At 31.6% G+C, this 25,739-nt stretch overlaps 2 protein-coding genes and 1 pseudogene across 4 annotated transcripts; 2 read left to right on the plus strand and 1 right to left on the minus strand.

Moving 5' to 3' along the window:
- The first annotated feature begins 9,742 nt into the window (after window positions 1–9,742).
- On the plus strand, window positions 9,743–14,697 carry LOC111308856 (rRNA processing protein-like protein). Of its 2 annotated transcripts, none has more exons than XM_089746181.1 (12): window positions 9,743–10,182; window positions 10,435–10,507; window positions 10,651–10,725; window positions 10,846–10,956; window positions 11,107–11,149; window positions 11,727–11,826; window positions 12,402–12,504; window positions 12,586–12,681; window positions 12,822–12,854; window positions 13,346–13,445; window positions 13,543–13,627; window positions 14,539–14,697. In XM_089746181.1, the coding sequence occupies exons 1-12, from the start codon at window positions 9,932–9,934 to the stop codon at window positions 14,582–14,584; spliced, it is 1,116 nt and encodes a 371-aa protein (XP_089602307.1). In that variant the 5' UTR covers window positions 9,743–9,931; the 3' UTR covers window positions 14,585–14,697. The 2 variants fall into 2 exon arrangements, with proteins under 2 accessions (XP_089602307.1, XP_089602303.1); XM_089746177.1 differs by lacking the exon at window positions 14,539–14,697 and adding an exon at window positions 13,735–14,098 and having other exon boundaries at window positions 9,747–10,182.
- Window positions 14,698–17,286: 2,589 nt separating this feature from the next.
- LOC111308260 (protein RADIALIS-like 3) lies at window positions 17,287–18,913 on the plus strand. The gene is made up of 2 exons (XM_022906575.2): window positions 17,287–17,963; window positions 18,672–18,913. The coding sequence occupies exons 1-2, from the start codon at window positions 17,695–17,697 to the stop codon at window positions 18,697–18,699; spliced, it is 297 nt and encodes a 98-aa protein (XP_022762310.2). The 5' UTR covers window positions 17,287–17,694; the 3' UTR covers window positions 18,700–18,913.
- Window positions 18,914–19,210: 297 nt separating this feature from the next.
- LOC111308261 (uncharacterized) lies at window positions 19,211–22,018 on the minus strand (annotated as a pseudogene). The gene is made up of 4 exons (XR_016329096.1): window positions 21,230–22,018; window positions 20,655–20,755; window positions 20,089–20,171; window positions 19,211–20,009 (listed from the first exon to the last, which is right to left on the minus strand). The product of XR_016329096.1 is annotated as an uncharacterized LOC111308261 (transcript).
- Window positions 22,019–25,739: the final 3,721 nt, after the last annotated feature.

Raw genomic sequence — 25,739 nt, forward strand, 5'->3', positions numbered from 1 at the left:
AAAGGGAAGAGGGAGAGTGGGGGGCATATTTATAGGGAAACGAAGGTAACTGGATTATGACATTACTAGGAATCAAATAATATTATTGAGAGAGGGATTTTGTTTTTCTTTTTCCTCCTCATTTTTGCTATAACTATAACACAAATTTTTGTGCTTCTCATGACTATTGACTACTCAAACCTCAAACTTTCTAAAAAAATTCAGTTGGATACACATGTTCATTGATATATAAATTATCTCCTAAACTTTTTTTCATAAGATTGTAATACTAATTTCTAAAAGTAAGCATAATTTATGAGTAGAAATCTTAAAATATTCACATTCCATGATAATGTATGAAGTACATTTTTTATAATCCTGCTAAAGGCATTTTCAAGTTTTGCTAAAATTAATTTTTCAACGATTTTAAAAATGCATTTTTTTATATCAATTTGATTATTTAATATTTTTATTTTAGAGTGTACTTCATATATATGGAATCTAATCCATATGGATACAATATATATTATGTAAATAGTTAGATTCGATTTTTGATTTTTTTTTTTTAATTTGGTATCTTATAAAACATTTAAAAATATTTCACTTATGTTAAATAATTAAAGAAAATATATTATAATGCTTTGATATAATCATAATTTATGTAACAGAAAGTCGCTGATGAATAAAATTTCCTAGAGATTCAAGTACTATGATAAATAATTAATGTTAGGGAGATTAAAAATCATAGATTTATAAATTGTAAATAGAGCTATTGAATTTTTCCAAATTCAAAAAATCTGTTTTAATTTAATTTGATTAAAAAAAGTCATCAACTAAATTTGTTCAACTCAATACTACTATTACTCGAATTAATTCAATTATAAAATAATTTAAAATCAAATGAATCTATTTTAACTATTTGATTTAGTGGTCAAATAAATCTTAAAGAAGATATAGAGTTGAGTTTCGATTTCAACCTCTTCTCCTCTCCTTTTGACGTAAAGCTATGCCTCTTGAAACAAAAAATAAATAAAAATAAAAAAATAATTCAAAATTAAATTTACTTGATTTTTAAATTTTAATAATTTAAATCTAAAATAATTTAAATATGATATTTTATAAAAAAATTTAAATATTAAATTTGAAATGATTTGAACTTGACATAATTAAAACACAAATGATTCCAATCTTAAAACAACTCGAATTCTTTCAATCCAAATTGACCGGAAGTGATTTGATCCAAGCTCGGCAACACCCTGTTGACAACTGCCATTGTAGCTAAATAATTTAATATATAATTTTTTTTTTTCATTTGAAATGTATGACAGACATTGGACTAATATGACTCATGGCTGTTAGGAAACTGTCAATTTCAATTTCAATGAAAGACTGATGTTATTTTCAATAGGAATGATTCATAAACGATCAATCTAGAAATAATAGTATTAAAAAATTCATATTTCACATACACACATTTATAATAAAAAAAATTACAAAGAAAAACTCCAATTAAAAAAATTTGTTGTCCACATATCCTGGATAATTCTATTATAATTGAAGTTCTTTTGTTGCCACAACAACAAATGCATCTGAAATTTTAGGACTGCCATGGCTCAAACAATATTAAATAAATAAATAAAAGTGAAATTAGTAAATGCAAAAAATAAAATAAAATTTATCAATATCTTGGTCGGAGTGAGGGAATAGAGAGAGAGAGGAGAGGGCTTGAAAAATGGGGCAGAGAGCAATTAAATGTATCCATCATATAACCATTGGCCGTGGACAATGGGGCCATTGACATGACCACCACGTGGGCTTGTCGGTGGACTGAAAAACGGCGTCGTTTCTTTGTTGTTCTTTTGTAAGAGAATTAACAGGAGAGGAGAGAAAGAATAAAAAAAAGTTTGTCTGATTAATTCGTTAAGATATAATATTTAACAAGTTTAATGTTTAAATTTTAGTATTTATTATTTTTTATTAATTCTAAGCTAAGGTTTAATTTTTATAAAAAATAAGATTACAATTCAAAAATATTTTAAATATTAAAATTTAAATTCTAAATTTAAAAATACCGTTTTTTAACACAATTATATAAATCAATCAAAAAAAGTTAAATTTAAATAATTCTGTTTTATCTCCAAGTAATCAATTTCTTTACGTAATTCATCATTTTCATTTATAATATATTAATATTTAGATTATTTATTAAAAAAATAAATATTTAGTTCATAGGAGCTAAAAAAAAAATCATATTATGTTTCTGGTCTTCTGGGCCACAAAGGCAGGCTGAAAGGTTGAACTATGTTGTCTATATTAGGGTTGTAAACGAGTCGAGCCGAGTCGAGTAGTGAGAAGTTCGAGCTCGAGCTCGAGCTCGACTCATAACTCAAGGTTCGATACTCGGCTCGAGCTCGATCGAGTTTTATTTTTCAAGCTCGAGCTCGATTCGTAATCGAATTCGAGCTATTCGAGCTCGTTCGATTAAACTCGATTAATATGTAAAAATAAGCTCGATTCGTATACTCGACAAGAGTTCGATTATTCATGCTCGAATTCGAACTCGAATTCAAAATATTTTATTAATTAAAAAAAATAAAAAAATATTTAAATATAAAAGCTCGATTAGGCTCGCGAGCTACTCGAGTCAGATATAAGAATACTCGAATTCGGCTTGATCGATAAGTCGAGCTACTCGAGCTCGAGCTCGACTCGATAATAATCGAACCGAATTCGAGTTTTTTTCGAATCAAACCTGAGTAACTTACGAGTACTAATGTATCATTTACACCCCTAGTCTACACCTACGTGGGCTGATACACGTGGCCTATACATGTGCTCTTGGTCTGACATGTGAGAGTGCTGACGTGACCAAACGGGGTTCTGTTCTTGAGATTGGTATTTAGGGCTATCTGGGATGTTGTAACAGATTGTGGCGGACAGCTTTCGGAGACTTCCTCTTCCACTCTCACGTAATACTCGTGTAGACCACCGGTTTTAGTCACTTTTCTAGTGTCCTAAACGTGCACAAGGAGAGCGTGGATATAACCATAAAATTGACTGAGATTCTATTAACGGACCCTTCTAAAAGAAGCATGCGTCTCCCTGAATAATTAACTAATCAAAGAATTAATGCTCTAATTTCTAATTTCCTTAATTTTGAATATTTTAGGGTTCTTAAATAGAACAAAACCATCCCTGTCCGAATGGATTACGTTAAAGGAGTTCAATTATTCTAATTTTGACAGAAAAGTTTGATTTTTTTTTTCCTGCATTACAAAAAACGAAGAAATTTCATATGGTTGTTGGATTATAGGTTTGATTTTAACAGCTAGAATAGTACATGATTGGTTCATGTCTTGTCGAAAAAAGGAGAAAGATTTCTTATTCATTAATTTGTCTATTAGTTCAAAATAAGACTCTTTAATTTATGTTTATGCTAAGAAAGTGATTGAAGGTATAAGAAAAGGTGGAGTCAAAGCGACAAAAAAAACTTAGGTTCCAAAAGTGTCACTAATTTTCAATTATACATTATGTTTTAGTTATTTGTCATTCACTGCCTTCATTTTTTTTTTTTTTTTGGTTTTAACGATTGAAATAAATAAATTTTAGTGACGAAAAGTTAACCAAAAATCATGGTACATGATATGACTTGATTGTAATGGTGACATCCTTAATATCTCTCGAAAGAAAGTTGCCTCAAATTAAATTACCAAATTCTTTTTCCTCTTTTGGTAAAATTAAATTTATGATTGAACTTCATTGTTATCTTCCATTGCTTTATCAATAAGGTCATACAACACATGATTAATTCGTGATTTATGCAGCAATTGGAAGCTTTGGCAGTTCGAAGCAATGGAAGGTAAGGGGCAGCAATAGTGAGTTGATGTACTTTGGAATTGGTGGGAACAAGTCCAGAGAGGATGAAGGCTACTTCCATTATATATATCACTCAACAAAAAACAAAAAAGATGAAAAGAAAAAACTCGGCCCTCTCACCTCTCTACTTTTCATTACATGCGCTTACACATGAACCTTATACCATAACAAAGGGCCAATGGGGCCTCCCTTTTCCATCACTTTCTCTATGGTCTTCGTCAGCAGAAAACTACCCTTTCTGGGCCCCTTCAATTTTTCTGTCACTCTTTTTCATCATCAATATCCACCTCCTTTCCACCTTTTTATTTGGGATTGGAGCAAAAAGATTTATATTTAATGTATAAATTTTATACATTATTAATAAATAAAATAATATTATTTTATTAATAAAAATAATTAGATAATAATAAATTTTTAAAAAAATATTAATTTTTTTATATTTATTTTAAAAATTAATATTTATTTATTAATAAAATAATATAATTTTTTTTATATTTATTTTAAAAATTAATATTTATTTATTAATAAAATAATATCATTTAATTTACTGACAGTATATAAAATTTATATATTGATAATATATCAAATATAAATTTTTTAATTAAATTTTTTTTATAATCTTTTATCACACTATTGCTTTTATTGCAAACTAAAAATAAAAAAATTAATTTTTTTATTGATGTATTAGAGGGTTTAATTCATTTTCATTTGCATCATAATTTTTTTATTTTAATTCTTAATTAAAAAAAATGTCGGGTTAGTTTATGGTTACACTTTCAAAACAATACATTCTTATTAATTTGTGATCATGGTGACCATACACGCCCGAAGCTTGATTTATATATTATATTTTAGAGAGAAAAAAATTTTGCATTATGTCAAATATGCAAGGAAACGATGAGGCTAAGCCAATGTGGTCCAATCAGATTGAATGGTGAAGAAAGATTTGAGCTTCTGGCTAAACCATACGATATACCAACTCTACTAATCGTTCAATGCTTGCTCTTAACATAGATGGCCCAGGAGCCCCGAAAACGAGGTGTCCCTATTCATAGACGGCCTTTCATAGTCGTTGATTTCGTTCCATTTTACCTTTCATGGATAAACGAAGAATGAAATAATAGAGGGGAGAGATGGGTTAGGAGGAGGAGGTAATGAAATATTGCAGCAGATCCGATGTAAAGGGTATCCTAGTTTATTGCAGGCCCACTCCATTGTGCGGGGTTCTGAGAGAGAGAACTTTTAAGATTTTATTATATCAATGGAGTTGGAGTTGGGATTTGGGGCTCTTGGGATGCTGTTCTGTCTCATGGTTTTTATCATTTTTAAAGTTCTGTTTGGTTGATATTTTTACTTTTTTTTTTTTTTTAACAAGTGATAACAAACAAATAACAAAAAGTAAAAAAAAAAAAAAAAAAACACTAACCATTCGATTTATCTAAAAAATATCAGATTTATGAGTTAAGAGAAAAACCTCTAAATCCAATTTATAATATGAATTTATAATTAAACAAGGCATTGAAAATAAGTTGTAATGATTCAAAAAATCAAATAATATATATTAAATTCTATTCATTAATTAAAAAAATTTAATTCGAATTTTTGACATGAACAGAATCAAATTTATAAGTTAAAATAGAACTATATTTTATTATATGATTTGTAAAAAAAAAATTGCATCAAATTTCTTCCCAAAATATAGTACTTAATTAATTTGCTTTCTTTATTCTTTTTCTTGTTCAAGTTGTCTTTATATAAGTGTCATAATTAGTACTCTTTCTACCTCATTTTAGTTGACATGATTGAGAGTTTGCAATTAAGTTTAATTTACATGTATTTTTAATTCTAATAAGTTCAAAATTTTATATATAATTTAATCATTTTCAGTGCTGTGGAAAGAAAATGAATCGAGTGAGATGGTGAGAGCTGAATTATGCTAAGTTTTACTCATTTTGAGTTGTATAAGACATAAAGAAAACATGTCTCCAAAACATTGAGATGGAAGTAGAATCACATATGTTGCAATTAAGTCAAGACTTGAACCAAGAAAAAACATTTTCATTGTTGTATCACCTTACAATTACATTTATGAATATTTGGAAGTTTTCATGCTTTTGGCATTTGCTTGAATCCGGTGATGGAAAGCGTGTTTGTTCATGCATGGAACATTGAAGAAGCTAAATATATCAAATAATTAGTAAACAGTATATACCATTTGAGGCTTGGGGTGTTGTGGGGGAGGTAAAACTGGGTTACAATCATGCAGTTTTCCAGCTCCCAAACCTCTCATATGGGCTAAACAGGGAAAATAAACAGTAAACAAGAAAAGCAATGATTGCCCTTTTTTTTTTTTGAACAGGAAAAAAGGTTGTCAAGTTGAAGAGAAAAGAATAAAAGGCTTGGAGTTTGGACATTAGTATGTGTGGATTTATGTATGCAATAAATTGGATTCGCAATGTCCAACTGCCTGACGTTTGATGCCAATGTCGACAGTAACCTCCTTTGTGATCCACCCCACGTGGACGCCAAAATCGGTATTTCATTAAAAAAATACGACTACTAGTACAAAACAATAAATACATCTCTATACTCATAGTCATAGGTTTAGAATTCATTCGTTTAGCAACAAAAATAAAACTTGTAAACTTCCTTAGTTAAAGCTTTCGTCAAATTTAACCGGAAAAACTAGTCAATGCCACAGAGAATAGGCTGTCTTTACCAATTCTGCAGACTACCATTTTTCCCACCTTTTCCTATACTCCACGCGCTATGTGTCATGAGCCAACTTTATATAAAATTATGAACGAACATAAGATATCATGCGATAATTTTGTATCGAATCATGAACGGTTACGTGTCAAAGGGGTTTTATGTAGTAAAAAGAAATTATCTCCATTTCTAATTATATAATGGTTTTTGATAGTATAATAATAAATTTTTTTTTACTTTTTAAATGAAATAAGCGGTTAATGTATTGTTGAATTGATTCGTTGGTTAAAATATGTGAACTATTCATTTAAGGTCATCCTTTTGGCTTCGACAATGATGATAACCTTAATGCGCTTTTATAATTATTGTAACTTCGTTCATATTAATAAAATATTTTTTTTTCGAGAACATAAAAAATTGAATTGATGTGTACTTATTATATTTTGTTATATTAACGTATTTTTTGAAATTAACTCATAACTTATTTGTTATTTATTCGAATATCAAATTAGCTTAACTAACATGTTCATTCAAATGCTACATAATCTAGTGCTTCATCGTAATAAAACTTGAGCCATTATGTCTCAAATTAAAAACTGTGCGGCTGTGCCCTAGGAACTTCTTCTCATGGCTTTACGCCCTTCAATTTATGAGTCTTATCCAATCCTGTTGGATCAGGCAAGTGGGTCTCACCGCAATTGTGCCAGAGCAGTCTAGGCTAGGTTCCAGGGGACCAGGCTCCTGCCTCCTGCAGCAGAGAGGCTAGTAAATTTTGTACATGTGCGTATATTTGGGCCAAAAAGATGATGCGGTATCTATTTGCTATTGCTCGCAGACTTCCAAGTAAAAGCTAGTGAAAGCAACATCTGGACATCAATTTGTTGAAAATTTCTCTGTTTTGGCCCCATTGGCCACTATTTGTAGAATGTCAGATAGCATTGTTCAATGGATTATTAACACTATATTAGTGGGAATTTGAATGTGAAATTGAAAACCTAATTCATTTCCTACAAGCTTCAACTATGGAGAATTATAGCTGCAAGAATTAGTACTACCACTATTTCTTTTTTCTTGGGTTTTCTCTCTTGTTGTACATTACACATGCAGGGGGCCATGAAATTCACCAGCTATTAATGTTGCTATCAAAGGTATTTCCTTCTTGATATAAAGATAAGGCTTTATGCGTTGGCTTAGCTGTAATTTGAAAGATCAAACTTTTCCGATCTGTTCCTAAAAGGGACATTTGTTTTGATTGTATAACAGATGAGAAAACCCAACTCAAATTTGATTTTGAAAAAGAATATTATGAACAAATGAACTGAGAAGAGCACTAGAGCAGTAGCAGTGTGATGATAAGAACTAAAAAGATCAGTGACTTTGAGAAAGACCAGAGTTGAAAGGCCGGGGGTCATGAACTCATGAATCACACATGCAATAGATGCGTGCATATGCCATTTAGACAGGAGTTGATCAGTCAAAGGCAGAATACGCCAGCTGCAGCATCAAAGTAGACAGCAGTCAAGACAGGTTTCTCATCTCTACAACTGCTTCACCATCAAGGCAAAAGCCAACGTCCCACAATCAGTGCTACTACATACAATCCTTTTTTTTTTTTCTCAATTTGTATTTTAGTAAAGACGCAGCTTGGACTCGTTGCAATTTCGATGAATTTAGTCTGTTTCGAGTAAATCCTTTATTTGTTCTGCCAAACTTACCTCGAAAAGCAAGGAATATAATTTGTGTTGTACTGCTCCTCCAAAGACACAAAAATGGAGAATGGGACAAATGCATAAACCCCTATAATAGGAGGATCAATGCATGAGATTGAGATATAGTGATTGGGAGTTCCAGAATACAGCATGTCTTGCATCCACCAAATTTCAGAAAAAAAGGGTGCTAAAAGATAAAACCCTTTGAAATGCATCGACTAAATTTAATTAATGAGTGCTCCCAAAATCAAAGACAGAAAGAGAAAAAAAACCCATTTTTTAGCTTAGAAGTATTGGGTTGTATTTGAAATGATAAGCAATCGATGAGACATTATCACATGGAAGTCTTATGGATAACCCTTTTAAGAACAAAGACAAAGAGGGCCTCAGTGATATATATAGATAGATAGAATTGACAGTAGATTTCTGTAGTAAGGATTTTGAGGCATAGCCAAGAATATTTTAGGGTGAAAAAGATAAAGTGATTGTGGGATAGGAGACCAGAAAGAGTAGGATAGTGCTTAAAAATTTTTTTGCTAGTATTCTCTCAATGCAAAGCCATATCTGTCTGTTTACATTTCTTTCAAGGCAGAAAACCAGAAACAATATATTTTTTTATTATATTAAATCTCTAATTAAAATGGCAATGTAATGCTTCATATAAATGAATAGTTCAAAATTCAAGTACTAAAAAATGAAAGGCTTAGTTTCATTAATGCTTTTGAAATGCCTCTGTTTTTCTAGCATGCATTAATTTTTCTGGTGAAACCTGGAAAAGTGAAGACAGAGGCCATGAAATTAAAGAACAGATGTACGATTTCTACGATAGGTATCATTGCAGAAAAAAAATAAATTTAATGTAGGACAACAGACGGTGCCAAATATTTTGGTTACTATTAAATTGTCCCCAGTCACTTCCTTGACTTGCAGGTCCTCACATTTTTCCAAGATTGACCAACCATGGCAAACTCACTGCTTGAAAGCTGATCAATGATAATAGCCTGCAAATTATTGATCAACCCTTAATTACCTTAAACTGTTAGCATAATTTAGTCATTACAAAATGATAGCAGTGGCTGGGGGGGGGGGGGGGGGTTGGGCATAGATTGGGCAATTTGATGTGGGTTCCTACAACTGTAAAGCTGGTGGGGAATGAGTCCTTCAAGATTATGATTGTGTATGGTTGGGTGCAAACAAAGCCAAAATGATTTTGAGAGAGCCAGCTGTATTATTATAATATGATGATAAGCTGAGAATTAGAAGGGAGTTTTTTTTTTTATTTTATTTGTTCTTTAATCTCGACAATGTGCAATCTATGAATGAAACTAGGCCGAAGCCCGAAGAGCCCTAATTCTGGCAAGATAGAAAATTGAAAGAAGAAGGAAGCCCATTTTTTAGTGTTTCAACTCTCGAGGCCCATCTTGAATACCAAGTTTGTTAACTCAGCCTAGAGTGACATGGGCTCTTTGGTGCGATGCTGAAGAAAACATGTTTAAACCCTAAACCTCGGCGTCTGATAACGGTCCCAGAAATTCAACATCCCAAAACGCTCAATTTTGTGTCTTGATTTTAGGGTTTTTTTTTTTTTTCCTTCCCAATTTCCCAAGTAGGTTATAGGATTTTTATTCTCCTTCTTTCGAATTAAGGGTATTGGACACATGGGGCATTCAAGAAAAGCAAGAGGCAAAGATGTGGACTTGGAGGACTTGGATGATTCGGAAGATGAGGATTTAATGATTAATGTAGAAGAAGAAGAAGAAGCAGAAGAACAGGATGGCGAAGAAGAAGAATTAGAAGATGATGAAGTAGAAGAAGATAGCGATGGAAAAGAAGAAGAAGAAGAAGAAGACAACGATGGGGAGATGGAAGAGCTTGAAAAAGAGTACAAGGATCTTCACAATCAGGAACAGTAAGCATTTCCCCCTCAACTTCTTTCCTTTCCTTAGCTTCATCCTTGTATATGCTGTTGGATATTTAGTGCTTCATTTGAATTTCTTATTTTATTAATACTTCTTAGATAGGTTACATTGGATTGGTTAGCTACTATATACGTTGACAAATTTGGGTTTGGGAACATATTGGGTTGTGTGGAATCAGTAAAGAATTCAATGTTTATAATCACATTTATGTTGTTTCTGTAAATTTCCCATTTTCAACTTAGGGATATATTGAGGAACCTCAAGCGTCATAAAGATGAAGATGTTCAAAAAGGTCAAGCAGTGAAGAACCAAAAGGTATTATATGATCTTTCTTAGCATTTATAGACACTTGACTTTACTGATGTTTGGCTTATTATTAATAACCTTTACTGTGTACTGATAATAATTTTCAGTTGTGTGTGTGTGCACATTCTTAAACTTTTCCTTCTTTTGCCAAGGCTCTCTGGGATAAAACTCTTGAATTCAGATTCTTACTTCAGAAAGCGTTCTCCAGTTCAAATAGACTACCACAGGTACCGGTTTGTTCTTTTTTTTTTTTTTTTTGTGTGTGTGTGTCTTTTTTTGTTCTTTCCTGGATTGGAATATCTTGTTTGTTTATTCATATAGGATTTTTGTGAGGGCTTTTCTGTCAGGATCCAGTTAGGTCTTCATTTTGTGCTTTAGATGAAGGAGTCAGTGTAGCATATTCAGACCTTATTACTGCATCAAAGAAGACTTTAGATTCTTTATTGGAACTGCAGGAGGTATGGCTTTTCTCAAGAAACCTTAATAACTTTTTTTTTCTATAATAATTTTCCAAGCAGTTGATTAGTTGTTATGGATGTAATAATAACTACCTACCATGAATTACCTTTTCCTCTGAATTTTTCTTTGTATTACTATAATATTGTCAGGTTTTGCTGGAGAAGAATCCATCAATTGCTCAATCTGTAGATGGTATGACGCAAAGCTTTTGTCATTATATTTTATGCTTCCTGTTACTGGACAGAAGCTTTACTGATATTATTTAAATGCTATGAGCATGTTTTCCCTTGTTCAATTTTTATTCACTGCCTCTATTGCATCTGTCACACTGTGTTTAGTTTAAGTTAATAACAAATGATAATCTCGTATTGGTTTTAACCACATTTATCTTCTATCTCAAATTCATTTTTCTTTCAGTCTTAGTAACTAAGAGAGTACTTACATATCTATCAATTTATATATTTCTCCAAATCTGGTATTTTAGATTGTGACTTACAAGAATAATTTCATCATTATGTTTCTTTTTCTGTTGATTTTTGTAAACTCTAGAAGATCCTTCTGCAATATATGACTGCAAATCTATCAAATTTGTCTTCCATTATCTTTTTTTGGTGTTTATTTTTGTTCTTTTCACTGAATGTGTGTTTCTAATGTGTTACTTTCACTAGATGATTACATAAACTTTCAAATGTGAAACAAATATAACTAAGATGCCCATTATGGATCTTTGTAATGCTCTAATTGTCCTAACCCTCGTCCTGTGCTCTAGGTAATGCTGGTCAATCATCTAAGGAGCTTTCCAGTGATTCTAAGAACTTGGACATAGAAGATGATGAAGAGTGGCTTCGGATATCTCAAATGAATGGGAGGTATCTCTAGCATATTTTGGATCACTGTTTTCTTTTTGCTTAATTTTAAACTGAGATTCTGTGTTAAAGTAGAAATGTTCATATGACAACGTTAATTGGCTGAAGTGTTTGCTTTAGTGACTTATGCATTCGTTCATCAATCAACACAATAGTTCTTAATTGATTGTTCTTGCCAATGATATCTCAAATGTGCTCTAGATCCCCGTGAGTTTTAAAGTCTATGATTCCAGATTGGACATCTTTAGATCAGTTTTTCATGAGATGCTTTGCTTAAAAGAGTATAAGCCATCATCTGTTACCGATTGTTGTAACAGACTCTTCTCAGAATTGCTAGGTTAAAAAATGCTGCATTGAGAATGGTTTGTTGATGCCTGCAGGCTGGCACCAGCGCTTTAATGAACATTCACAAATCGATTTTTTGGTTTTGACAAGCTCAATCATGTGCTTTGTGCTTCCTTTTTCTTGTAAATTTTGTGTCTTATTTTATTCGTGCTACTATTCACCTTGTGCAAACAATATTTCTTGATATAAGCATTTTAAAGTTAACTGGAAATTTTAATGCTTGAATCTTGTAGAATAGCTGGTTTCAGAAATAAAGCAGTTGACAAATGGCAGAGAAAGACAGAAGTCACAACTGGTGCTGCTGCAATCAAAAGCAAATTGCAAGCTTTTAATCAGGTTTGATCCCATAGCTGATTTGAATCCATGCCCTGTAGGATGTAAAATGAAACTCACTTGGCTCTTCTTTATCAATGCCAGAATATTAGCGAACAAGTGGCTGCTTATATGAGGGATCCAAGTAGAATGATAAAGCAAATGCAACAAAGAAGATCAGCAATTGGCGTATTTGGGGCTGTACGTTAGTAAAATCTTATCTAGTTTAAGGGTGCTGAATTTACCTAGAACATTAGAAATATCTCTGGTGTACTTTCTGTACTATGATTTTTTTTTTTTCTGTTTTCTTCTTCTAATGATTACACCTCCTTATTATTCAGGTTACTGAGGGCACAAAAAATGCTAATGGAGAGGTGATCTTTTTCACTTCATTTACTTTAGTCTTGAATGAATGAACTGGTGTTTGTATGATTGTATCAGGTGCAAGGTTCCAGCTCATCTGACATAGAAAGTGTGGAACATTTTTCTCTTTTTTTGGGGGTTGTTAATGTTTGCAAAGCTTATTGTTGTTGATGGGCCTATATCGGAGGATTGAATTTTTTGCCAATACCTTGTTGAATGCATGGTAGTTGGGTTGATAGGCCTACAGTATACCAAGAAAAGGTTTTCTTGAGGAAACTTCATTTGCTTAGAAATGTCTTGTTCTGGTGAAAGTCATGAAGGAAAGAGAAGTTGTTGATGGTCAAGTTGTGATGAGGGCTAGTCAGTACATAACAAAAGTAAAACAGATGGTAGTTTGGTCTAAATATTTAGTATAAGAGTCCTGCTTTTGTAATTAATCCATATTATAAATACTGCTTTTCTCCTGTCAAAGATTTTTATCTTGAATCCTTTCTTTGTCTAGGAAGCACTTCCTGGAGGTGATCCTGAACTTCTGGATGATTCTGAATTTTACCAGCAATTGCTGAAGGAATTTTTTGAGACTGTTGACCCAACATTATCAGGTAAATATTCTCTTCCATCTTGTAAGTGTCTCTTGCAAGATTAATTATAGACATGTTGTGTGTTAAGAATCTTTTTATTATTATTATTTGACCACAGAGACAGCCTTCTATGCCTTGAAAAGACTGCAAACTAAGAAGAGAAAGATTGTTGATAGGCGTGCCTCAAAGAGTCGAAAGATCAGGTCAGTTTTCCAATGTGTTTGGATTGACACCTGGCAAATATTGAGTTCATGTTAATCTAGTCCATTTCTTAACGTTCAACATGTCCTCCTTATTAACATTCTTGTAGGTACAATGTTCACGAGAAGATTGTTAATTTCATGGCTCCCGAGCCCATTAACCTTCCTCCCATGGCTCCAAAACTATTTGAGAATTTGTTTGGGTTGAAAACCCAAAAACCTCCTGCTGAAGTCTGACTTTATACTGAAGTTTTGTAATACTACTTAGTTTAAGTTGTCTAACGAGTAAAAATGTTTTATTCTGATGCATAATATTACGAAGTCCATGTTGCGATGTTGCCTAAATGAAGTGGCTCCAACAACTTGCAGCATTGAATGTATGTTAGGGTATATTTCAGGGGTATATCATTTAAACTGAATACAAATTCAATGGAACAATTTTATAAAATGTCGTGTTTGCCTGTTTTCCTATAATTTCTATCAAGAAGAAATATGCTTTGGGGATGTGAGAATCTGCTTTTCTATTTTGTAGTTTCTTATCATATGCAACCGATTTCAGATTTCAAGTATTTTCAATTTATTGATATATATATATATATATTTTTTTTTCTTTAATCCGATTTACTCCTGCCCAGAAGTCCAAACATCCTGTCAACTTGATACAAAGGCAAACAAATTATCTGTCACACTTGTGAAAAAGAAGCTTTCTTGATTCCCTTTGGCTGGTACGCAGGGCGTGTACTTTTTATCTGCTTATCATCTAAACCAATCAATTAGCCGAAAGAAGTCTTTCGTCTTCACTTCCAAAATCTGCCTTGGATTCTTGCCAATCGTAGATTCTTCCTACTTTATGCTGATCCTCCATGTATTTCTTTCCTGTGCTTTTTCTAATGCTAGTTGCTTGCTTGGACCAGGTGCCAGTGGTGGACTTGTTCGGCTCTCGAAAAGTCACGGACATAAAAAGAGCCGGGTGCAGCCAGCCTAAAGCCACCAGCCACCAGGATTCTGGGAACTGATTGATTCTTAGGGTCGGTAATCTAATATGTTTTTGACGGATTTTGATCAAATCTAATTCCATAGGATCAAATTTTTATTTTTAAAATCAAATTTTAAGTCAAATCAAATTGAGTAAGGTTAAAAAAAAATCAAAATCAGAACGGATTCGAGTTTTAAGCAAACTCGATCCGATCCGATATTATATTAAATTTATTTTTAATTAATTATTTAATTTTTTATTTATATATATTTAAATATTTATATTTTAAAAAATAATATTTTATTAATTTCGAATCAAATCAAATTTGAATATAAAAAAAAAGAAAATTCGAATAAAATCGAGTTTAAATTTAATGAATATAAAATCAAATCAAATTCGTAACGAATAAAAATTTATCTCGTTGGCAATCCTGTCAGAGAGCAGCCCACGTAGACAACTATTATTCGCAAGTAATATGAGTGGAATTATGTCCCAAGCTAAACAACTTTACCATGGTTCTTTCCTTCCAACCTCCTAGGAAAGGACCACCGTTTTCCAAAGTTGTTCGTTTAGAAGTTGACAACCCAAAAATATCAATGTAAATTCATAGGACCACCGTTTATTACTCTTTTCTACAGCAAACGGATCCACTCATTATCAAATTAGCAAGTTACCAAAGAGCAACCATCCATCCTAATCTTCACACAATTCAATGATTCATGCACGGAAGGCTACTTGATTCATGGGGCAACATTTTTGGATTCCGAATGGTCTTAGAGCAATGAACAACAGTAAATCTACCCATTTAGCAAAACTGAGTATGTTAATGGAATGATAGAGGAAACAGAAGACAAAGTCTGGTCTTAGTTTAAAATTTTCATACCATTTCAGGTTTTTAAAGTTAGTAACATGTAGTTTCCTTGGTTGGAAATGGTCTACAAACTCAAAGTCAAAACATAGAAACAAGAGGAGAGATTGCCATGGAAACTGGAGGAGATAGTTGCATAAAAAAAAAAAGGGTCTCTGAAAAATCACATTCATATCACGAGCGAGCTATACTGGTCTGGACCAGTGCATCTTTGTCCTATGACGATGACCCAACAATCATAAGTTTGTATCTGTCTATGGTCGGAATTAAAGAAAAATTCCAATTTTTTTTTTGTGCGTAATTAACTCCAAACAAAAAGAAAGGAAAAAGATCAACGCTTCTATCACTTTATTCACTAATTATCTGATTGGGGCAAAATTTTCTTTGCAGAGCTTTCAAAGTGATCATATACGTTGTCCGTTTCTCCTCTTTAATCTTCTTTTTTGTTGATTTTCTTGGATTATTCGTACTAGTGATATTTGAGAATTTTTCAAATGATCAGGAGAATCCTACAACCATGGAATTTTTTTCGGCATTGAATTCGTTTTGGAGCTTAATCAAAACGCTTTCAAAACAGTATCAACATGGTTAATACCAGGTTTTGATTGATCCCAAAAAAAAAAAAAAAACAGCTTTTGATGAAAAGGGAAATGGACAAAGCGTAGAACAAAAGACACTGAGCAATGGTGAATAAAAATGGAAAGTTTACTACCCCACTAACCAATCAACTGACACAGACTCCACCCTCTTGTCCAACTGCAAAACCAGCAGCACCTGTTGACTCTACAGATATATATGCAACAATATAACAATCCATAATGTGATCACGAACATCTCTAGAGTAGGCTTTCAGGTTGCCAGCTAGAAACTTTTTGGAATACTGTTGAGTGAAAATATCCGAAGCTCCAATTCCAATGTCTGAAACGAATCAAAACTGCATCAACCACACTGCTCCCTGCCCTGTTACCCTTCTTTTGGCTGTATGTTGAGAGTCCACCATATTTTATCAGTTCACAGGGGTCGAAGGCCAAGGGTTTGAGTCTGATATGGAAATGAGTAACCCAAATTTCTCGAATGGCTTCAACAATTAAGACTTTTCCTTGTTATTTCTATATTATTATTACTGTTAAATCAAAGTGCGACCTTAGTGCATTAATGTGAGGAGTTCATAATATGGAATAAGGGTTAGGTAGAAATGAAATGAGAATTCTGGAACTAATTGAAGGCCGAATAAGACAGAGAAGAAAAGAATTCGTGATAAGTTCTGAATCACACCAGGGTGACAAGGTAGGAAATGGCATTGAGATAAGTTCAAGGGAAGCGGGATGCTTTTGTTCCTGCTGCGAATAGTAAATTGTAAGAACAGGACAATTCCAACACATGTTAAAACGATCACATCAAGCCTAAAAAGTACTTTGAATTTTCAGTTGCAAAAAAGAGTGAACCGGATGCCTTACAGACAGGTTAAACTTGCATGCCCGACCATTGGGTGAAAATCTTCCGATTAGAATCTATTTATCAGGTTTTGTTGTTTTCTGGTAAAAGTACAAAAGTACTTACAACTTTTACTGTACCAAGTCCCAAATTATTACAGGATTTAGATGAAAGAAGCCAAGACCCAGATCTGAATTCACTTAAAAGACTCAGTTGGAATTTCTTGGCGTTGATAACAAATTTGCTTGGCTCAAGCAACTGCTCGAGACCTGTCGTGAACATGTCAACTATTTCGGCTAATTCACTTTGGTCGAAACAGTGTCAGGACTGGTGGCTTTTGTTCCTAGATAGTACATATAATTATGATACTGTACTAGCTCCGCTAATTGAAATAGATTGACCAAGATCTAGAGAGCTTTTAGTCATGGTTATACAACAAAGATATTTGGAGAAAAATACAAAAATTCTGAACCCTTCCTTTGAAACTGATTCCATTCCTTCTCTTTCTGTACCTTGTCCCGCTTAAACCTGTGGTTCTAAGGAGAGGGGTCATAGTTATGCTACTTTTTGGCGATATAGATTCGCCAAGTGGCTCCACCCCACTAGCAGTTCTCCACTGCTTATAAGTAGAGCACTCATGGCAATCTCTAGCACAAGCGACTGCTCAACTAAAAACCATCTTTGCTCTTTTTGTTCTCTTCCAACTCTTTTCCTAGTCTTTTTATAACCAATCTAGAAACTGTTTTAATTTTACTTTAAACTTTGTATCAAATCATTTTGGGGTGAGTAGTTATGGCTTCAAGCTCTCTACGCTCCACAGATTCAGGTTCATGGACCCCAAAGCAGAACAAACTGTTCGAAAAGGCATTGGCCCTGTACGACAAAGACACCCCAGATCGTTGGCACAATGTTGCTAAGGCTGTAGGTGGAAAAACTGCTGAAGAAGTGAAGAGACACTATGAAATCCTTATTGAAGATCTTAATCATATCGAGTCCGGTCGCATTCCTATTCCAAACTACAGGTCCTCTGGCGGCACCAGAAATGCTGATGAAGATGAAAGGTAATGCTAAATGAAAATTCAGCCTCCCTTCTCTGTCTTCATCTTGCATGTTCTGTTACTTTAGGTGCAGTTTGCACGACTTTCAATTGTTTGGCACTTTTTCAATTACTGTGAAAGTATTACCACCCCATGATTGCAAATTTGCACAAGTTACTGGAGCCAAAAAAATCGAAGTTTGAAGCCCGCGGACTGGTCATAGTCTTACCTGCTTTTGTTGGTTTCAATAAATCTGATAGAGGAACTTACTGTATAATTGTATGGCTTTAAAGTCTAAACTAAAGTTTGAATTCAACGAAAACATAAATCAGTTGATAAATGCCGCATTGTGCCAAAATGAAGGCCTAAGAAAAGTTAAAAATATTGATATGATCAGTCATTGGAACTTAGAAGTTTCAAACTTTATGTGGTCCTTCTGATATTTCAGTTTTGTCCAAAACCCAATACTCCACAAACTCCCTTGCTGCTTTTCGACAATCTACATTACTTTCAGCTTCTTATCCTGTCTCTTATTCAAGAGAAAGCCCACAAGTTTCAATCCCACTTGATCTTGAAACGCACGTGTTCTCCTGTAAAACTTCCATCAGAAAAATATTAATTCATCATCATAAGAATTGGAGGAAGCAGATGTTTTCGGGATTGAATTAGTTGACATGATAAATTGACAATTAATCATTGCGTTATAACAAATCTTTCTTGCTTATTTTTCAGGCTTATAAGGTGTCTTAAGCTGCACTGAATTCCAGATTATTACTATGAAATGTGGACGCGCGAATCAATATGGGATGAAAAGCTGTCCCTTCCTACCACTCCCCCCCTAGCCCCTTTCCTTTTCTTGTTTCAATTCAGCTAATTCTTCTACTATCTTCATGAATTGTAATGAAAACTATGTATTTTCAATAGCATAATTTCTGTTGTACCAAGTTTTGTTCCTTTTTATGTTGAGACTTTTAGTTTTTATTCTATCATTAATGTATTTTAATAATAAACTATGAATCAGATTATTTAAAATGAAATTTCTTTTCCTTCACTTCAAAAATAGTTTTATTTCAATACTATTGTATTTAAATTAAGTGGTTTCAGTATTAATTTTATTTTTTTCCTTTAAATATACTACTTTAATCTCGGCCTCAAAGATCAAATTTTTGGCTTTATCCTTGAGTACGACCATATTATCCCATGTGACTTGGACGGCTAAAAGTTAGAGAAATTAAATCATCAGTGTCTTAATTGATGAATAAAGGCTTCATGTTGTTTATCGCAATATTAAACTACACAATAAAAAATAATCCTCTCTTATTCTATAAATCTCATCTGATTCATCTCATTTTTCAAGTCTCCTTGACTTTTCTTTAATCTAATTGAACAGGACAGATTTCTTTCATGATTTCTCGTAAGAAAATTTTCCACAGGTTTAAATATTAGTTGTAAAGGCCAGCTTAATTTTAGCTGGCTTAATTCAGCAGGCTCTCCGACTCTTTCTGCCGGAGCCCATTTAAATTCAACATCTCCAAAAACGCTGACGCAGTTCCACACCTGACGTCCTGATCTGACCGATCCGCCCCTACCACTGGTTTGGCCTTCCAACTTTCCACTGACAAGGGTGTTCAGCCGCTCATTAAAGAATGAAAATTTTGACTAGTTTGGCTTGAAATAATTGGATCTACAACTATATATTGTACTAGCAAGTTAATAAATTACAAAGAGGAGGGAGGAAGGCTGCCCTCTTCCCTGACTTCACCATTGTCTAACCCACAACCTGTAATTTTAAATTTAAGTACCCTTAGATACTATCATTGTGGGCGAGTTGGCTGAACAAGAATACAGGATCAAATTCAACTCAAAAGTATTAGTTATCAACTGGTCATTCCATTGTTGGCTGAGAAATTTCATCCATGGCACGACTATACATTCTCATAATTCTCTCAGTTTGACGAAAAAGAAGCAAGAACTTTCTTGAGGTGGCTGTTGTACATGAATGGTCGCTCCAATTGAACAATGTGACCTGCTTTCTTTATGTATTCTAGAGTCGCTTTCTCTCCAATTTGCCTGCCACAAATGATTTAATAAAACTCATTATACACATGTAGCTTTAAGTGCAAGCAAGCATGTCGTAGTTGAAAAATACGAAGGAAAAGAGTGGAATTTCAAGTTGTGGGCGGTGTCCAAGTCAAAAATCTTGTCATTCTCTCCCCACAAAAGATGTATCCTCTGCCACAATTTACAATTTACAATTTTACATACCATGTTCAAAGATTTGATTATTGCAAGATCGATGTTGATCGTTCTTTTGCTTACTTATTCATATTTGTTCTAATTGTCGTTTAATTTATAAGATCTGATTGGTTTAGCCGATATGCATTATCGGTTTAAAGCATTTTTTAATTAAGAGGATAAGGTTTTGCCCTTTTAAAAAATTTAAAAAGTGGAGGAGCAAAGTCAATTGCATTTTTTTTCGGAAGATATATATATATATATAACTTAATTTAAAATCAATTAAAAAAAGTGAATATATATGAGGACTTATTGTATACTAATTTACTTTGTATATATAAGAATAACTTTCGTAACTTTAAATTTAACAAATATTCAATTAAATAATTTCTTCGAGAATATCAATTTTATCAAAAAATATTTCACCCAAAATTTGCCAAAACATGAATAAATAAACAGTAAGCTGCTAAGTTTCTTTACCTGTTGGTAACAAGGGATGGTGAATTCCTTGTCACTGATGACCAAAGCCTTTAGGAGTTCCACTTTCTCCTCTCTATAATTACAGATCCCCTACAATAATTTCCAAAATGGAAAAGATATTAAAATATCTTTAAAAATATATAATAGGACCTCCCCGTCATAAATGCATGCTTCCAATATTTCAATTTAATTAACTTTAAATGTATGAAAATAACCAAACAAAATACATAGCAAATGATAATAGTCCTATCAAATACTTATAATAATAATAATAATTTAAAAAATTTTCCTTTAAGTTAATTTTACAAAATCAAAACTAATTAGAGTTTATACTTTATACATTATTAGTGACTAAATTTTATATAATATTAGTGAATCAAATGATGATAATTCATTAATAAAATGAATCAGATGATAAACTTCAACAAATTATTTTAATTTTTATACATTTATTTTAAAATTTTATATTTAATTATTAATGAATTATTATCATCTAATTTATTGATAATATATAAAATTTATATATTCAAACATAAACTCAACTAATTATATCTTATAATTACCTCCAAAAAAATCTTTGCATATCCAATTAGGCAATTTTGGCAAATCGTAAGAAGCAAGTTGAAAGAGGGTCTCAACACCCTTGACTGAGACAGGAAGCAAATAATCTGCCCAGCAGGAGAAGCCAATCCGCTCAAGTCCAGCATTGCTGATCGACTCAGTCAAGGCCATAACCGAGCAGGTGACGACCATGGATTCAACCAAGTCGGGCTACATCTCAGCCATCTTGAAACCAACCATTCCTCCATAACTAAAACCTACCAGCGTACACTTTTGCACACCCAGCTTTCTCAACCCCTTGGCCATGCACTCAGCTTGAAACTCCACCGACCTATCTGCCTTGTCGATGATGGAACCACCGAAGAAGACAAAATCCGGCACGTAAACAGAGTAATCTTTGGCTAAAGCGAACGCCTGAACTTGCCATGTTAGAATACCGTCACAGCCAAAGCCATGGACGAAGGCTACTGCAGCCTTTTTCCTTTGTTTGCTGGTGTTTTTAGTGGTTTCCGTTGGGACCCAAATGTTAATAACAGTCCCTGGCTCGATCTCTATCTTTTGGGGGCTCAACCCAACTATCTTCAACAGGCCATGCAAAAAGAATTCGTATATCTTCAATATGCTCATTTTCTTTCCCTCCTCTCTCTCTCAATCTGTCGATCTGTATTTTCTGTCTCGATGGAGACTGGAGAGGCTGATGTCTCAGTATATATTGAATGTTAATTCCTCTAAATTCCTGAACAGTTTTTCATTTGTAATCTAGTCAGTAATTAAATATTCATGGTTTTCATTAATTCTCTACAATTTTTGAAGGTCAATGACAATAAAATCAATCTTGGGTGTCTACTGATCCACGTGTTATTCTTATGCCTCAGTGTTTACTGTCGTGTTACAGTACTGCACTGTTAGATTCTCTTCCGGAGTCTAGAAATTATGTCCATGTCAAAATGAAGGTTTTTAGCTTGCCGGTAAAAGGAGATACTACTGAATTTTAATTCTATAAATGGATGTTATTATCGATGGATTTTAGATTTTTTAGTAGAAAGAATTAGATGAAGTTTTTTAAAAGAAAGTTGTAAAATTTTTTATTAAAAATAATTAAATAAAAATTAAAATCAATTGAAAATTATATATATAAATTAAATTTTAATATATATATATTTTTAGATAAATATTTTAAGTAAAAATATTAATAAAATTTTTATCTTTAAATAAATATTGATCACATTTAAATTATAAATAACATTTTTAATAATTTTATTATATATTATTGATTTTTATATTGAATTATATCAATTTATAGGTTTAAATTTTTTATTAAAATCTTTATTAAATCATTTTTTTTAAAAATTTTACAAATTTTACCTAAAAAATTTCATATAAAATTTATCCTTTTGTGAAATACATAGGATATAATATAAAGTTTTCTTACCATGTCAAATAGTAGACACAATAAATTAAAATTAAAAAGGCTAACGTATTATTCACATCTTTCACTTATTGACAAAACTAGCAGCATTTTTTTTTCCTTGGGGGGGGGTTATGTGGACTCCACAATAGAAAGAAGAAAACAAGACCGTGAAGTGAAAAATAACGAGCAGGGGGTTGGCAGTTTGTAGTGAATGATGATGGATTACGTAAAATGTAAAGTTGGGTACATCTAGCTTCAATAAATTGAGTGGCCCTCTAATTAATGGTTTCATGTCCCAAACTTTCATCCCCTCATTAATGTGTCATATCCTTCTGACAATATGAAAATTGTTGCAAACAGTGTTTATAAAGTTAGGTAAAGTGTCATTTATATGAACTCAATTTTTAATTAATAGATGTATAAAATTATTTAAATGTTAAAATTTTAAATTTTAACCTTTGTAATTCTTTTATTTATTTTTAAGTAACAATTTCTTTGTACAAAAAATACTATTTATCAAATGTGAATTTCTCCGTTAATTGTATGAACATTTTATGCTAATTAAAATTTTTCGCTAATTATATGAACATTTTATCCTAATTAAACATTTGATCACATTTTTGGAGAATCATCTACTATCTTTTTTTTATGTTGATCACAAAATGAAAAATAAAAAAGTACAAAGGGGAAAACGTGCCTAATGGTGAGACGTGAGAACCACTCTTTAGGAATAAATCCCACGAGCACAAAATTGACCCTTTAACACATTCAGCTGACAAAAAAATAATCATGGAATCTATATTTTGGCTAGCGAAATTAGATAAGATGACGACGGATTGAATTGAGATAAATTTTTATTTATTTTAAATTTGATCTAATTTTATAAAAAAAAAATTTAATTTGATTCAAATTTTTTTTATTTTTTATATTTGAATTCGATTTTTTTTATATTATATAAATCATATATGATTGGATTTGAAATTAATAAAATATTATTTTTTAAAATATAAAATATTTATTTTTAAATATAAATATATAATTATATATAAATAAAATTTAAATAATTAAAAAATAATTTTTAATATAATATCGAGTCGAATCAGATCGTGTTTACCTAAAATTTGAATTCGATTTTTTTTAATAATATTCGATCCGATCGAAAACTCGAATTTCAAAAAAAAAAATTGACACTATATGATTAGATCGAATCAAAATCCGTTAGACTCAGGTTAAACTGTCAACCCTAAAATTAGATTTGATAATTTATATTATTATATAATATAAAATATAATAAAAATATTATATTTATATAATATTTTATATAAAAAATATTTATTATAATTCGATATAAAAAGTAAAATATAATATTTTGATAAAATCAAAATATTTATAATTTTTTAAAAAATTTAAATTAAATTATTTTTATATTTTTCTGTTTATATTATTTTTATAACATAATATTATATCATATTTTAAATTATACCATCTAACCATTATACCGATTAAGCCTTCTGATAGTGACGAATGCAGCACGCAAGGAGCTGCTGTTGTCTGTCCTCCCTATGACTTGCTGTGAGTCAAGTCGTACCTGTTTCAATGTAATTACCCAACAAGTAACAAGTACTGAAGACGTGTCCTTCCACTGAATGCTAACTATTCCCATCTAAACGATCGCCATGAAATGACAGCCACCCAAACAATGCCTCGGTGGTGAGAAATTTCATGAATATTTGGCATACAAATTTATTTATTATTACTTTTTAGTATTTATCAATAATTAAGTTTTGATCACAAAAAATTAGTTTTTATTACACGATCGATTGTGTTTTTGATTCTCATCGTGAACTTTCAAGTCCGTTTATTTTTCTCACCAGCATTTTTAAAAATTTTGGCCAATTTTGAGAGAGGAGACTACAAAGAGATCAGGTTCAAAAGCTTTATTTTATGGATGAATTTATATTTGATAATTTAAAATATAATATGAATAAAATATATAAAAATAATATAATTTAAAATTTTAATAAATAAATATAAATAAATTTAATAAAATAAAAATTTATATTATATATTTTTATATCGATATAAATTATTATATATAATTTTTATATAAAACATAATATAAATACATAAATTATTAATATTTTATATATATACTAATTATATAATCTAAATGGTATGAATTATTAACTCTCAAACAGACTAACTTAAGACCCATTAGTTGCCATTGAAGACTCAAATTATGAAGTACACTGCAACCGCCTCATAACTCACCAGTCATTACTGGCCAAAGCCATTACCAGGATAGCCAAATCCTCTTTAATTTGGCTTGACACACCTTAAATTTTATAATGGAAGAGTGTTTTATCTTTTTACAAATTGCCTTTAAAAAAAAAAATTAGAGTTTTTACTTTTGTAGCGTGACAGTCTGGCAGAAGAGCTGGAGAATGGAGATTGTGTTTCACTGATCTCAGTTATGTTGAGAATGGCTTGGATTGGATTGTTTACGAGTATTTCATACGAAGGGAAGAGAAATTATAGCGGGAAGCAAAGATCTGCCAGACCTTAACCTTGCTGGTCTCAACAACATTGCTTTTGGTGAAAAAAATTATTAGGGATTTTTGTATTAGATGGGGTCTTAATGAACACATTTTTTTTTTTTTTTTGCTGTATATCACTTGTTATTCTGCTACTAGCAGTAGTCCTAATTGTAGCAGTCTTAATTGTTGCAGGGGGTCGTATGGATGGTAACTCGGCAGGTCGAGCAAATTTATACTCGATTTTTTTTTAGTTTCATATGATTTTATTTGGATTTGATATTAAATTATTATTTTTTATATTCAATTTTGATTTGACACATATATTTATGATTAGTATTTGAGGAGATTCGATTTTAAATTAATTCAATGATTTTTATTTAATATAATTTTTATAAAAGATTATTTTTAAATATAAACTAGATTTTAATTATATATAAATAAAATATTTAATGAAGTTAATTTTTTAAATTAAAGTATTACATAACAATTTTATTTGTATAATATGTAATCAAATAAATAACAAAAAATATATATTTTTATATATCTCGAAATAAATCAAGATGAAACACTTTAAAT

The sequence above is a fragment of the Durio zibethinus genome, chromosome 2 (assembly GCF_047325235.1).
Source record: "Durio zibethinus cultivar Kanyao isolate XHJ-2024 chromosome 2, ASM4732523v1, whole genome shotgun sequence".
NCBI lineage: Eukaryota > Viridiplantae > Streptophyta > Magnoliopsida > Malvales > Malvaceae > Durio > Durio zibethinus.